Source organism: Rhynchophorus ferrugineus, unplaced genomic scaffold (assembly GCF_030347505.1).
Source record: "Rhynchophorus ferrugineus isolate W39M unplaced genomic scaffold, kcgeb_rfMv2 rfM2, whole genome shotgun sequence".
In the NCBI taxonomy this organism is placed as follows: domain Eukaryota; kingdom Metazoa; phylum Arthropoda; class Insecta; order Coleoptera; family Curculionidae; genus Rhynchophorus; species Rhynchophorus ferrugineus.
In genome coordinates, this window is record NW_027472581.1 from 16494555 (window position 1) to 16511472 (window position 16918).

The following is a 16918-nucleotide window of genomic DNA, read 5'->3' on the forward strand; positions in this document are numbered from 1 at the left end:
CATATAATCACTGGTTATTAACTATATAATAATTTTTTCTTTGTATTACTTTTATAGTCCATTGCGCAAAATGTCATCTAAATTTATAATGTCAAAACGTCGCAATGTTGTAGCCTTCAACTATGACTTTTAATTTATTTTGGCTTTAATATATAACAACATTCTAATATATATAAAATAACTAATATTATCGTACAACTGATGCATATGTTATCGTCGGAATCGTCGGAATTAAGCTACAATTAACTAAAGAGACACAATAGTTTGTAAACTAGAATTGTGTTATTATATTTATATAGAAGGCCTAACCGACCTAATTAACAATTATACATCCAAGTGATGTATTTTACATTTGTTTGAGAACAGGCTTACCTTTTTATGTTTAGCTATTGTTTCCTTCGTTGTTGCGCTTTCTTATCAAGTCATTCTGATAACACTGTATTTCTGCATACTTTCTTCTGTTAGTGTCTGTATATACTTTTCTTTATAAAACTAGAATTAATCGGTGTATTAGTATTCATTATTTCTGCATGCTTCAACTAAATTATCACGTATCTACAATACAATTTTTTACATTTATTCTATATTAATTATATACTCATATCTCTTTCCCTTCCCCTCTAATCACCCTGTCTTGGTATTGTCAGTATTGAATCATAATCCCATATCCAGAAAGTTTCACTTAGTCAGTGTCACTTTCTGATCCACTATTCAAGTCAATAACTAAGGTATTAATTTCCAATATATCTCTAGTTCATACTACCACCATTTGGCAATTTCTTCCTCGGGGTGTCCGAGAGAATCCATCCAAACCATAGGGTGTTATTATCAACAACCCATCTTTCTACAAATCCAAATAGTTATTGATTGTATATCTTTCTAAATCGTATCTTCGGGCATGTATATTGTAGTAATAATTGGCCACATCCCATAGCAATTCGATTTGATTCAATAAGCAGTGAATGGAATGGAATAATTTTCATTAACTACCTTGAAAAAAGAAGGACCATCAACAGCGACTATTGCATAGCGTTATTGGACCGTTTGAAGGACGAAGTCGCCGAAAAAACGGCCGCATTTGAAGGAAAATAAAGTGCTGCTTCACCAAGACAATGCACCGTGTCAACAATCCATGAATTGGGCTTCGAATTTCTCCCTCATCCATCGTATTTTCCAGATCTGGCCCCCAGTGACTATTTCCTATTCGCAGATCTCAAAAAAATGCTCGCTGAAAATAAATTTTCGTGGAATGAAGAGGTGATCGCAGAAACTGAGGCCTATTTTAAGGCAAAGGACAAATCATACTACAAAAATGGTTTCGAAATAGAGTCGCTATGATCAGTGTATCACCCTTGAAACACTTGAACTAATTTTGCCAAAAAATTTGTTTTACTATGTTAGGCCGGGGACTTTTCAATTCACCTCTTATATGTACCTAGATCAGTTTAATAAGGAATATTGTTATTAAGTTAATATATATTTAACATGTATGTAAAATAACGATTCAACAAAAAATACTAATATTACAAGATTGCTAGATTTACCTAATGTAATTTTTGTTAAAGGTGTAAAGGAATTCAGTTTGCCACTGAGCCCTTATGCGCTTATTGGCCGATGGTTAGCCTACGTTGAAGTCGAGCAAGCCGAATTCTATGCATCCTTTGAGGTGGCGCCAGGTGCAGGAGAAGGCCCTACTGATATCTCCGTAGCTGAGGAGCATTACGTCGAATTGCGATTCGGGAATGAGATGAGACGTCGGTACAAACCTGGTCTTCCATTCTCTGGAAAGGTAAGAATTTTGTTGAATAACAAATGGTTTGATTTTTCTTTTTTAAAGTGTTATATATAATTCTTAACATTTTATACAATATAGATCATAAACAAACCATTATTTAGATACATTTTAAATTGTACTTATAAACATTGTCTTTAGGGAATATTCTAGAAATTTTAAAAAATTCTAAAAAGCCATAAATATGGGCCATGAAACAAAATTATTTTACTTTTTTTACTTTAATACAATAGAAGAAGGTTTAAAAAAAAAGGCCCACACCAATTTGCAATTTCCAATTTCAAGTAAATCAATAGTTTCAGTAGAAAAAATAATTTAAAAAAACTCGTTTATTAACACATTATTAAATAATTTATATTATAGTAACATATAATAATATAATATATAATTAGCTCTTATTATATTATAATTTAATGTAATAATATTATAATGATATTAATAACTTAATTATTATTGTAACATTAATTAATATTGAGGGTTGCTATCCCTTAATATTATAATTTGATTTTTAAAAAAATTTAAATAATTTTAAAAAAGTTAGTATATATTGAAATCTTGAATAATATCAGTAACAGATAATAGTACTGGATCTAGCAACATCTCTCTCTAAAACGTCGCTAGCTTTTAGGCTATAACATACTACTCTCTATAATATTTACTATCTATTTATGCTAAAAAAATCCTGAAAATCTGCTTGGGATGAAACTTAAATAAGAACCTGTCCCATGCACCGTATTTACCAGACATGTTGTCTCTCGATCACGTGATCTGAGCGATGATATAAGGCTTGAAAAAATTTGTTTTTTTCGTCGTTATATTCAGACTGAGCGAGATTTTTATTTTTTATTTTATTTTTTTAAAATAAAGAATTGTTTTAAGAAGAGAATTAGAGAAACATTCCAACGTACCAGTAATTTATTTCTTTCTACTGATAATATTTCATTATTAATCAGTTATATTGTTACAGGTTGAAGCAATGAGTACGGAAAAATCAGTGCGCGTTCGAGTGAAGGTCTACGATAATACGACTTCAATATACTCACAAGATATTGAAATTTCCAATGGGGAAGGTACTTTTGTTGTACCTGCGATACTTGCCGATAGTGATACAATTGCGCTTCAGGTAAGACTTTTTATATATGACTTGTAATTGACTGAACGTATCATTTTTAATTAACAACCCTATAATTATCAACAAATTTTGACAATATTTCTATCATTATATTCCTATTGTTTTAGCTTTCTTTATTATTATTTCAACAATAATAACAATTTACTTATATTATTACCTTGTTAATGTTATTTATATTATATTTTAAGCAGCTTAAAATGTACCGTTTCCTAAATCCCATAAAAAAATTTAAACAAAATCAAACATCTACTTTCTAGACTATAAAATTATCAAAAATAATTTATTTTAAAGAACTACTTTACTTTTCTTAGTTTCAATTATTGCAATTTCTTTGATGTTAACATATATAATGAAATTAGCTTAAGAGTAAACCCGATCTCTTTTTAAATGATAGAACATTTTTTATAATATGAGCATTATATGCAATGAGTAAAAAAAATAAATCAGACAAAAAATATATAAAAATATTATCACTTAACGCAATATTGACACATCTACTTTGACTTTTAGGTCTTTTTAGCTTTGACATATAACAAAATTCTAATAAAATAATGAAATAATATAATCAAATAAAATTTACTTTAACATTATGATATAACTAACGCATATATTATCGAAGGACTTAAAATTAAAATTAAGTACACAGTTATAATAGTTTAAAGGTTAGGGTTGTGTTTGAATATATTTGCATTGAACCCTTTTCCATACCACCTATGAGTTAGAGTAGTAGGAGCGTTTTATATTTCACCTAATTAACTATAGTATATCCAAGTAATATGTTTTACTTTGATTATAAAGCATATTTTTACATTTTACGTTTGGTTCTTGTGTCCTTCAGTACAGTGTTTCCCTTTCCCTTTCCATATATATATATATATATATATATATATATATATATATATATATATATATATATATATATATATATATATATATATATATATATGTATATATATACATATATAAAACTACTAGAATAACTAATCTGTTAATTTCCAATCTACCTAACATTTGTTCACAGTTCCATCATGCTCTATTCCTATTCTTCTATTCTGTTCGAGTTTGAACTTTTGTTATTGTGAAAAAAATGGATAAGAAGGAATTTCGCGTGTTGATAAAATATTGCTTTCTGAAGGGAAAAAATTCAGTTGAAGCAAAAACTTAGCTTGATGCTGAGTTTCCGGACACTGCTCCAAGAAAATCAACCATCAAGGATTGGTATGCTAAGTTTAGACGTGGTGAAATGACCACCGAAGACAGTCAACGCAGCGGACGCCCAAAAGAGATTGTTACCGACGAAAACATTTAAAAAATCCACAAAATGATTTTAAATCACCGTAAATTGAAATTGAATAAAATAGCAGACAGTCTAAAGATATCAACTGAACGTGTACATCATATAATTCTCGAATATTTGGGCATGAGAAAATTCTGTTCAAAGTGGGTGCCGCGCGAGCTCACTTTCGACCAAAGACAAGGACGAGTTGATGATTTGGAGCAGTGCTTGGAGACTATCAAACGTAATAAACCAGAGTTTTTGGAAATTATGTTGAGTAAAAAAAAATTTACTCAAAATTTTGGGAAAAAAATGTATTTTACTATGGTAGGTAATATAGCGAAAATTCTCATTCAGATATTTTCAGCAAATGGAGATCTTCTTAAAAATGATTAATTATGCACAATATACTAAGTTATTAACAAATTATTATTAGAATTTATTATCAGGTTAAATATTGTTTTTTGATGTATTTTTTATACAAATGTTAACGAGTATTTAAATAAAATATTTTGTTAAATAATTATTTTTGAATTTCCCCCTCTAGTAAATAAACCCGCTTTGCGCGCCCTTCGATGGCTTGAATGAACAAAGCTTGGTTACAACTTTATATATGGGAGATCGCATTCTGAGTTTCTCTATTATGTGCATTGATACTACACATTTTTACCAATCTCTGATAAAAGCATGCTTCAGTTGATTGGAATTATAGTGAATAATATATGTTATTTTTATAACAATTAATCCAACTTTTTATTTTTGAATACCCTAGTTATATATAATCTTCATGAAAATCGTCAAAATTAATCCATAGTACTTATAATAAGTAACAAGGGCATCCAAACATCAAACAATAGCAACATAGCTAGATATTCGAAGGGTGCAAATCCTTTAAAATAGTGAAAAAACACGTTCATTTTAAACCATCTCTTCGAGCTTCTAGATTGCATTAAAGATGGACGACAATTTATGCCGGTTATCGGCAATTTTAAAAATCCGCCCGATATAATACGATGATGCACGATCCCATTTTGGCATCGGACGGTTTCGGATTCGAGAGCAAGGCGCAAAAACTTACGGCGACCGAGGTACGGGTAGACGGAGATATAGAAAACGTGATACCAATGTGGGATTTCGCGCGAATTTATGATTTCATTCGGGCCAAGATGTATGGCAGTTGTTTGCTTGTTGTTTCTTGCCATTACGATTTACGACTGACGATAAGGGGGAATAGCAAACAGATTTTATTTACGTTATGCTCTCGGCCGTCGCACGGTTGCAATTACGTAGTGTGTTTCCAGATTCCGAAAGCAATATTTCATATTGTATTTTTGGATACATTCTAGAGGAGAAAAATATATATAACGTGCTAACACGAAGTTCGGAGGAGTCAAAGTTGTTTATAAGTTATATTTATATCAGTGAATGGAAAACCAGTTTTGTTTGTAGAACAACATTGAATTGTATTTATATCAAAGAAATAGTATTAAAAAAGAAAAGTTTGAATTGAGATATATATAGTCTATCAAAAGAAGTTTTAGACATCATCAATATGTATTACCTGCTGCAACTTATGCATTCTCATCATCTTTCATCTCAATTTATTCTAGTTAAAAAGAGACACAATGCTATCTGATAAGTTCGAATGTGTAAGCGAACTAGCCTGCCAAAGTCGTTCAATTGTTAAACGTATACAAAATTCTTCAAAAAAATAGTGATAGGAGATTATAAACCGGCAAACGTTATTTTAATGCTTTGTTTGTTTTGATAAATTTCAAATTGTTGCTTATTATTACTCTGATTAAAAATTCCGAATCCAGAAAGAACAGATTGCGTCTCTAATCAGCTACTTTGAACAGGAACGAGATAATGGAGGCCCCTTCTTGCCAGTAAAATTCGTTAGAGAGGTAAGCATTTTTATTGTTAAATATTAATTTGCTGCAATTTTTTTGGAACTATTTTATGTTGCAGCTACCCTGATTATTGATATAGACACTGAGATATCTCAAAAAATAAAAAACATTATCTTGAATTCATCCAAAAAAAACCTTTTTACAAATCAAGATCAAGTTGATATTAGCTCTATCAGAGATTAAATATATGAACTGCAATGTTAAAAACAGTGAGTAGTTTTTCAATACAAAAATTAAAATTTAAAATAATAGCATTTCAAAGGAAACTGTTACTCTGAAAAGTATCGAAGAGGTCTAATATAACTTCCAGATGTCGATTTCAAAACAATACAATTATTAAAACTATATAATAAAATGAAGGAAGGCTTATTATTTCAATTTATGTATATAAATGAGTCATGGATATTTTAGAATGGGACCAATATACCCAATAGCCACTCATGACAAGATGATGCTAAGAATAGTGTTACGAGAACAATCAACAAGTTGATGGATGGAAAAAGGTAAACGTCGGAATAACAATCGGTTTTATTGGTTATAACATTTAATAATAATTCATTGCAGATATATGGTACTCAATACTGCAAACAGGAATGGTTAATAACACCTTCGGTTTGGATGAACTCATTAATTTCCAATCTACCTAACATTTGTTCACAATTCCATCATTCTCTATTCCTATTCTTCTATTCTGTTCGAGTTCATTTTTAGTTCGAGTTCGAATTTTTAATCAGAGTAATAATAAGCAACAATTTGAAATTTATCAAAACAAACAAAGCATTAAAATAACGTTTGCCGGTTTATAATCTCTTATCACTATTTTTTTGAAGAATTTTGTATACGTTTAACAATCGAACGACTTTTGCAGGCTAGTTCGCTTACAGATTCGAACTTATCAGACAGCATTGTATCTCTTTTTAACTAGAATAAACTGAGATGAAAGATGATGAGAATGCATAAGTTGCAGCAAGTAATACATGTTGATGATGTATAAAACTTCTTTTGATAGACTATATATATCTCAATTCAATGTTTTCTTTTTTAATACTATTTCTTTGATATAAATACAATTCAATGTTATTCTACAAACAAAACGGGTTTTCCATTCACTGATATAAATATAATTTTTAAACAACCTTGACTCCTCCGAACTTCGTGTTAGCACGTTGTATATATTTTTCTCCTCTAGAATGTATCCAAAAATACAATATAGAATATTGTTTTCGGAATCTGGAAACACACTACGTAATTGCAACCGTACGACGGCCGAGAGCATAACGTAAATAAAATCTGTTTGCTATTCCCCCTTATCGTCAGTCGTAAATCGTAATGGCAAGAAACAACAAGCAAACAACTGCCATACATCTTGGCCCGAATGAAATCATAAATTCGCGCGAAATCCCACATTGGTATCACGTTTTCTATATCTCCGTCTACCCGTACCTCCGTTGCTGTAAGTTTTTGCGCCTTGCTCTCGTATCCGAAACCGTCCGATGCCAAAATGGGATCGTGCATCATCGTATTATATCGGGCGGATTTTTAAAATTGCCGATAAGCGGCATAAATTGTCGTCCATCTTTAATGCAATCTAGAAGCTCGAAGAGATGGCTTAGAATGAACGGGTTTTTTCACTATTTTAAAGAATTTGCACCCTTCGAATATCTAGCTTTGTTGCTATTGTTTGATGTTTGGATGCCCTTGTTATTTATTATAAGTACTTTTGACGATTTTCGTGAAGATTATATATAACTAGGGTATTCAAAAATAAAAAATTGGATTAATTGTTATAAAAATAACATATATTATTCACTATAATTCCAATCAACTGAAGCATGCTTTTATCCGAGATTGGTAAAAATGTGTAGTATCAATGCACATAATAGAGACACTCAGAATGCGATCTCCCATATATAAAGTTGTAACCAAACTTTGTTCATTCAAGCCATCGAAGGGCGCGCAAAGCGGGTTTATTTACTAGAGGGGGAAATTCAAAAATAATTATTTAACAAAACATTTTATTTAAATACTCGTTAACATTTGTATAAAAAATACATCAAAAAACAATATTTAACCTGATAATAAATTCTAATAATCATTTGTTAATAACTTAGTATATTGTGCATAATTAATCATTTTTAAGAAGATCTCCATTTGCTGAAAATATCTGAATGAGAATTTTCGCTATATTACCTACCATAGTAAAATACATATTTTTCGCAAAATTTTTTTTACTCAACATAATTTCCAAAAACTCTGGTTTATTACGTTTGATCATCTTCAAGCACTGCTCCAAATCATCAACTCGTCCTTGTCTTTGGTCGAAAGTGAGCTCGCGCGGCACCCACTTTGCACAGAATTTTCTCATACCCAAATATTCGTGAATGATATGATGTACACGTTCAATTAATATCTTTAGACTGTCTGCTATTTCATTCAATTTCAATTTACGGTGTTTTAAAATCATTTTGTGGATTTTTTAAATGTTTTCGTCGGTAACAACCTCTTTTGGCCGTCCACTGCGTTGACCGTCTTCGGCGCTCATTTCACCACGTCTAAACTTAGCATACCAATCCTTGATGGTTAATTTTCCTGGGGCAGTGTCCGGGAAGTCGGCATCAAGCCAAGTTTTTGCTTCAACTGTATTTTTTCCCTTCAAAAATATTTTATCAACACACGAAATTCCTTCTTATCCATTTTTTCTCACAATAACAAAAGTTGCTTCACTCAAAATGCTATGATTCACAAACAAATGATCCGACAGCTGTCAAATTTATACACGCAACTTTTGAGCGTTAGGGCTAACTAAAAAATATATGGATTTAATTCTAGTAGCGCCATCTATGTGTCGGGCCGGGGACTTTTCAATTGACCTGTTATGTACTTTATTCTACTGTATATGTAGTAGTACTTAGTATTTTTAGTTGAAGCATAGATTAATCTTTTTCAAAAGCATTCGTGGAGAAACATGTGTTATAATTATCATTTTTCAAGCCTTTCGAATTACTTGAAAAAAACTGTGATATTTGTACTTACTTCAAATTCCTCTTAAAGATTCTAATGTGGGCTGAGCAACTGCTGATTGCAATATTTAACTTTTAGCCATGTTTTTCTTTTCAATATGTTAAAGGAAATGATCTGTGAATACACATATTACAATATTAGTAACAATTTGAAATACTTGACTCTTCAACTTAGTCTAACTTCAAAACTTAATAATTCAAAATTTAATTTATGTTTTGCAAGTCATTCCTTAATTCCAGCCTTTGTAGATCCACCTGTTATACCTGTATGTTTTCCACTCGTATACTCTGCGTTATCCATAATAATAACTGATGGTTACGCCAAATTTCTTTACATATTATTTTTAAACCAGAGAAAAAACATGTTATGGTTAATTTAATCTAACTCTAACTGCTTCATTAATAAAACCATTCCTGCTTCCAGTATGAAGAACAATATATCTGCAGTGAAATTGTACTATTGTACTATATAACAGGTGTACCGAAAAGTCACTGCCGATTTTTCTAACGGTTTAAAGCTTAAGTATGCAATGTTATGATTTGACACGTATCTCATTCTATTCTGCAAAACATCAAGGTGCAAAGCTATACATGTTATATCTCGCGAAAGTAACAGCAACATACATTTATACCCCTTTCTCATGTTTCGTGCCTGAAAACGTGCGTTTGCTACACACATTACTTTTCATATTCAATCAAGGCGATTTATCATCAAGACGATCAAGATTTATTGTAAATCAAGGCGATGAACATACCGAATTAAATCCCATATATTCAGGAGTTCCGCAAGGTAGTGTACTGGGTCCAGTACTGTATCTTCTGTATACGGCTGATCTGCCCACCACAAAAATAACTACAGTGGCAACATATGCAGACGATACAGCAATCTTAGCATCCCATGAAGATCCAGTCACAACATCAATAAACCTACAAACCCACCTGCAGCAAATACAATTATGGTTGAGGACATGGCGCATTATAGCCAATGAATCAAAATCCACGCATATAACGTTTACCCTGCGTAGAAGAACATGTCCACCAGTGAATATCAATCATCATCAACTCCCCCAAGCAGAGCATGTTAAATATCTTGGTATGCATTTAGATCGACGCCTAACCTGGAAGAAGCACATACTCTCTAAACGGAAACAACTGAGACTAAAATTATATCAAATATATTGGCTCATTGGGCGCAAAACCAAGTTATCATTAGATAACAAGGTATTGCTGTATGAATCTATACTCAAGCCCATTTGGGCATATGGAAATCAACTATGGGGTACCGCTAGCAAATCTAATATATCCATCATTCAACGGTTCCAAAATAAAGTGTTGCGTGCCATTGTTGATGCTCCGTCCTATATTTCAAATAAAGTGATACAACGCGATATTCTTCTAGAACCTATAACGAGTGTAATTCAACGTGTTTGTGTGAAGTACTTCGAAAGAGTGTCAGTGCATCCCAATGTACTCGCTAATCATCTAAATATGCGACGTGATAGTGAAGTGCGTAGACTAAAACGTTTAACACCATCTGATCTGATTACTGGACATATGTAGACTTTAGAATATGCTTTAGAATAAGACTAATTAATTAAGATAATATTTTATACAGAAGATTGCTTAATGAAGTGATTTTCTACATGCCATGTTTATATAATATAGACAGAAGAAATACTTATTGCCAATAGGGCAGATTGTGGACTCACGAAGAGTAATAAAAAAAAGAAGATATTCAATCAAAAGAAAAACCCAATTGAAAATCATCGTTCAGCGGTATCAAATTCATGTGACTCGTGGTTTCGAAAATTCAAAATTGATGTCGATTTCGATGTGCAAGACAAAGAACATTCAGGTTAATGCAGAAAGTTTTAACATAATAAACTGCAAGAGCTGTTGGATGAAAATGCAATCAAAACTCGAAAACAATTAGCAGAAGTGTTAAATTTGGCCCAAGAAACGATTGGCGACCGATTAAGGGTAATGGGGAAAATCCAAAAGATGGGAAGATGGGTGGAACATAGGAATCTGTCCTTGGTGGGACCAGAATGACATAGTGTATTACGAACTGTTGGGGCCTGGTAAAACAATTGATAATAATCGCTACCGACAACAAGTGTTTAATTTGAATCATGCATTTATCGAAAAACGTTCAAAAATTGAGCTGAAGATACTGAAAATTATTTTACAGCATGATGTGCCATCTTACGAAACAAAACCAGTCAAGGAATCGTTGAAAACACTTGTATAGGATATATTATCGTACACACCGTACTCTCCAGACTTTGCCCCTTGCGACTTTCAACTTTTCGCGTCCATGGGACACGCACTTGCAGAGCAGTATTTTGTCAATTTCGGAGAAATGACAACCATTTTCTTTTATATAGCGTCCATAAATTGCCTAAAAGTTGGGCAAGATGCATATAATCAAATGACCAATACTTATATGAAAAAACTGATAATGATTTTCCGGTACATCTGGTATCTTATGATGTTAGACGTAGAACCTACGTATGTTGTTTAAAAATTTGTTTCATTTTTTACACAAAAAGTATCATAGGCTTGAACCTGTCAAGCACAGTATCAAAGGAAACAAGAAACAATAAATTGTAACACTAATATAACAGTAACAAAATTGTAATAAATATAAAAAAAATATGTATGCGCCAAACCCAACATTTATTTTCTGATCTTCAGATTTTTATTTTTTTAAATACAAAAATCTTATATTTAAACCTAAAAAAGATAAAGCGACACAAAGACAAACAAATCTCAAACACTCCACTCTTCGCGGCCCAATATCTCCACCCTTTTCCCTTCCATCAGCGCGAACAATGTTTATTAACTACCCTTTTCCTCCATCTCATTACCCCGAAAAATTACACACAATTCTGACTCGCATCTGAAACTTTTATTTTTCCTTTTTCGCCATCATAATCCGCTCGATGGCCTAAGTGCCTTCGGTCGTTAGGGGACCGTCGTCGAGGCGGCGGGGTGCGAAACGGGGCCCTAACGAGGTTAAATCATAGGCCGGGATGTTTATAAGCAGCCGCTGTAATGGAGCGTTCGGTTTTCAGGCAGAACTGGTGTCCGTGGAGAGCAAAGAGATCGAGAGTCATTACGTGTTGGCGAGGGAATCCATCCACAAATGGAACTCGACTTCCGATTGTTATTTGCTGGTCGAGGGCGTCGAACATACCCTGCAGGTAAGCTGATAAAATACTTCTCTTATTTCTCCCCCCTTTTGTCCGTCCATTTCAAAATATATCAGTTCTTATTATTATATTTATACTAGCGACCCGCCCCGGCTTCGCACGGGTGCAATGCTGATACTAAATTAAATACACTACAGAAAAAATATGAACGTTGTATATAAAAACATAGCGGCCCGCTCCGACTTTGCACGGGCATAAAATATATATGCCTATGTCACTCAATGAAAACATGATTAAAATCGATCCAGTATTTTTGGTTCATTCATTACTGCCCTTGGCCTGCACGCATTAAATTTGGAGTAAAACAATTCCTCTTCCCCTATACTTACTATGAAGATTTCCTGCTATCTTTGGAATATCTAAATTCATACAATTTTTATTACATTACACATTTTTAAACGCAAATTTTAAATTTGTAATATCTCCGAAAATATTTGTTTAATTTACATGCTGTAAGGAACCATATTGATCTATATTAATTGCACACTGTATTTAAGGTACTTAATTCGATAAGGATTAATGCCGTATTGCTTAAAATAGCTTCGTAAATAAGCCATTTTCTCACGTAAAAAGTAAACAATAAAAATGGTTAATGTGGGTTATCCCTAAAAGATAAACATATACCATCGCGGACTTTTTTGTAGACCTTTTTATGGTGTACAATACTGTAGTACATTAACTTGATCTATCTCGTAGGGTTAGGCAGCGTTTTTGTTAATTGCTAAATAAGCCTAAAAAATAGGTTAATTTACGACATCACGTTAGAAACCTCTAAAATTAGCAATGTTGCCTTAGTATATTATGCATGTATTATACATATAAACCTTCCTCTTGAATCACTCTATATATTGAAAATAACCGCATCAAAATCCGTTGCGTAGTTTTAAAGATTTAAGCGCACATAGGGATATAGGGACAGAAAAGGCGACTTTGTTTTATAATGTGTAGTGAAGGTGAGATCCAAAATCGGATCTTAGGTTGAACTCCCCGTTTTTTTTAGTGATTTGGTTAAGAGTTTAACATTTATATACAGATTTTAGTTCGAGAGTTGACCGTAAGAAGGCCAACGAACAATATTTACACTCCATACCATGTGAGCCCTATAAATATGGCAACATCGCGCGAGAATAGTTCGGCTCGGTTATTAGCTATAACTGAGATTTGATTTGGAACCGATTGTTTTATATTATTAATTTGTATGTTTCCGTACGGAACTAAATATCGATAAAACTCATTAAATATAATTTTATTTTATATTGTTTTTAACTATTATTATTTTGTAATTATATAAAATTATATATTTTTAATAGAGATGTTTCAAGTTAAGTAATACATAAAATAGAATTAATTTACGTGGGTGTCATCGAAATTGTAAGATTAATAATAATAATTTCCATAGTTATAATTTCTGAATATAAAAGATTTTATGGTATGTAAATACAAACTGAAAACAAAACAGAAACGAAAACAAATAATTCAGTATGTAAACCTATAGATATACAATTGTTACATACAATTAGTAAATTAATTTTAGCGGATATTTATTGGCAAAGAGAAAATGAAAGTTACATATAAAATAAGTTTTTAGTCAAATACGTTTTTAATTTAAAAGCTGTCAATATCAATAGAAATATTTATATATTATTTTGATCATAGAATAAAGAAATTTAGAAGTAAAAGTTAAATGGAAAAATCGGGTCCTACGTTTGAGCTTTTCAGAATCCCCGTTATGCGGCCAAATATAAATGAAAAATGTAACAGCTATATGTGTGTTTCTCTCTCATTCGGCCTCGGTATTAATAATTCTAACCTAAGCAGTTAACGGCAATTTTTAGGTGATATAATTTGTATTGTTTATTTATGTCAAGTTTTTCGGTATGTGTTTTTATATATATTTGACAATTACTTTAGATTATTCTGTGAATTTTAATTTATTAGTGTAATAAAAAGAAAACCTTAAGATGATCTCTTATGATCTACTATGTACACATCAGCTTAGCAATAATATTATACACAAATATCTGGTTAATATAGATAAAAAAATATGTGAAAATCTTGTACGTGCTTTTAAAATTTGAGCGTTTCCTTGGATCCACGCCCTTCCCCACAACAGATCCTGATTTGGTTCCAATGGGACCACCTTGAAAGTGCATTATTTCGAATAAAAAATTGTTGTGAAAATCGTCTCACTATTGACGGAGAAATCGGCGAACATACATTAAAAATATATACGTCGAACATTGAACCTCCTCCTTTTTCGAAGTCGGTTAAAAATAAAGACTAATGTTCGGTAAAATGAATGTTTATTTTTGACATTTGAAACGATGTTAAAACTGAAAGTGAGTGATTAAAACATTATTAAATAAAGTTATTTAGTTTTAACCAGTGTTTATGCACGTGCATCTTCAAGGAAGTGTTATGATAGGTAATAATCTGTAACGCCCAAGTTAAAAAAACACATGGAAGATTTAAAGGTCAAACAGTTTTCTGCAATAAAAAATTGTTGTACTGAATTACCCTTCTCAATGCTTCTCAAAACACTATCGCAAATATTCACAGAGGATCTCACAATATCCAATACAGTTGCATCAATGATTGACAATAATCCCATTTTTTGGTAGAAATTGTTGTTCAAAAAAGTTTGACGAAATAAATTTATACAAATATTATCTTCCTAAAGAATGAATTTAATATACAAAATATGACCTACAAAATGGAATTATTATTTCCATATTATTTTTCACTTTAATGTAAAGTAATAAAATTAAGTGAAACCTAGACTATAAAAAGGTTTAATGGTTTGAAGATATACCGTTCCATTTCAACAATGATTTAATATAAAATTCAATTTAAAATAGACGTTTCAATCAGATATCTTAGAATACCCAGAGTATCCAGCAAACATTGATCGTTGTGACTAACACTAGTTTATTTGTTGAATAAGCAGCACTTTTTCTGAGAGAAAACCTTTGGGAAAAAATAATAGGACTTGAATAAACTGACCGATACTACAGAGATAAACCAGAAGATGCCCATTCTAACTTGAGGAAAATGTAAGCAGTTATGCCACAGAGAAATATGACCAGTCCGTAATTGTCAATAACGTTATCACTGTGCCCAAGTACACGTACAAAGATCGTCACATGAATATTGGGTTTGTCTAGCTCCAAGATAACGATGGCTTAGGCAAAATATTAAAGAAACTAAAACCATTTCTAGTATTACCCATCTAACCAATCTAGTATTAGCAAAACTCAGTACACATTAAAAACAGTAACATAATAATATATGACATTTGGCATTTAAAAACCATATCAAATTAGAATAAAAACAAATAGCTTATTAGTGTTAATAGATTGCTATAAAACATAATAACAAACAAGTATAAAACAGATTTAAAATTTTATGCCGATAACTAAAACTAGCGTTGGGAACTATCGACAGGCTAAACAGTCGATACTCGCAAAACAGTCGAAAGATAGTTAAAAAACTAGCGCGACTGAAAATAGTAATTACTATTATCAATCAAATGCACGGTTCGACTTTTTTTTTCAATTCCTTTATTATTATTGAACGGAAATATTATTAGTTTAACAAAAATCCAGGGAGTAATCCAAATACTACCTATTATTGCCATAAAAACAGTCAAAAGTATTTTACTATATATCATTTACAATTTTTGTCTTTTTACCCTATTACATCTTGGAAAAATATCGTTCCAAAATGCTACTATATTATTATACAATATATTGCTATTTACAAGCAAACTACCAAAACATTATAAAACTATATATATATTACATATAAATCAATGTAAGCATAAATTGAGTACATTTTTGTCAAGGTCGCGGCTAGGACGACAGAAACGTAAAAATCAGTAGAATGAAATTAGTAGAACTAAAAATAGTAACTAAAAGTACACGACTGAAACAGTCGATAGTAAAAAAGTAGTAAATTAGAAAAGAGTCGATAGTAGTTTTCAGTTGGTAGTTCCCGACGCTACCTAAAACCATACACCTAATAACTAATTAAAAATACTGTGGCTAAGTAATAAAAATCATAACAAAAATGCTTTAAATTAAATATATACATATATATATATATATATATATATATATATATATGTTTGAATTAATAGTAAGTACTACTATCGTTTTAGTTGAATTATTGACAATGAAGTATATATATATATATATATATATATATATATATATATATATATATATATATATATATATATATATAAGTAAATCAAGTATTATATAATTTTTAATTATTTTTAAATTTTTTATTTGTTAGTTATCGCTATTAAAAAATAGCCTGTAATAAAGAACGACAGTACGGATGTGTATATAATAAATAAATATATATATATATATATATATATATATATATATATATATATATATATATATATATATATATATATTGTTTTATGTTTTGTTCACAATATTATAGAAGAATGTAAATAACAGTGTACATTAATATAGCAGCATTTAAGAACTTTAATTTTCTATATTATTTATTAATGTAATAGAGTAAAAGTAACAACATTTTGAGAGATAAATTA

At 31.0% G+C, this 16918-nt stretch overlaps 1 protein-coding gene across 1 annotated transcript in view; it reads left to right on the plus strand.

Annotated features, from left to right (window-relative positions):
- Window positions 1-16918, plus strand: part of LOC143189965 (C3 and PZP-like alpha-2-macroglobulin domain-containing protein 8) — a 468650-nt gene that overhangs the window by 285347 nt on the left and 166385 nt on the right. The window contains exons 5-7 of the mRNA XM_076393989.1: window positions 1566-1789; window positions 2760-2915; window positions 12211-12339. Of these exons, the coding sequence (XP_076250104.1) occupies window positions 1566-1789; window positions 2760-2915; window positions 12211-12339 (509 nt within the window). The remainder of the gene's footprint in view (window positions 1-1565; window positions 1790-2759; window positions 2916-12210; window positions 12340-16918) is intronic.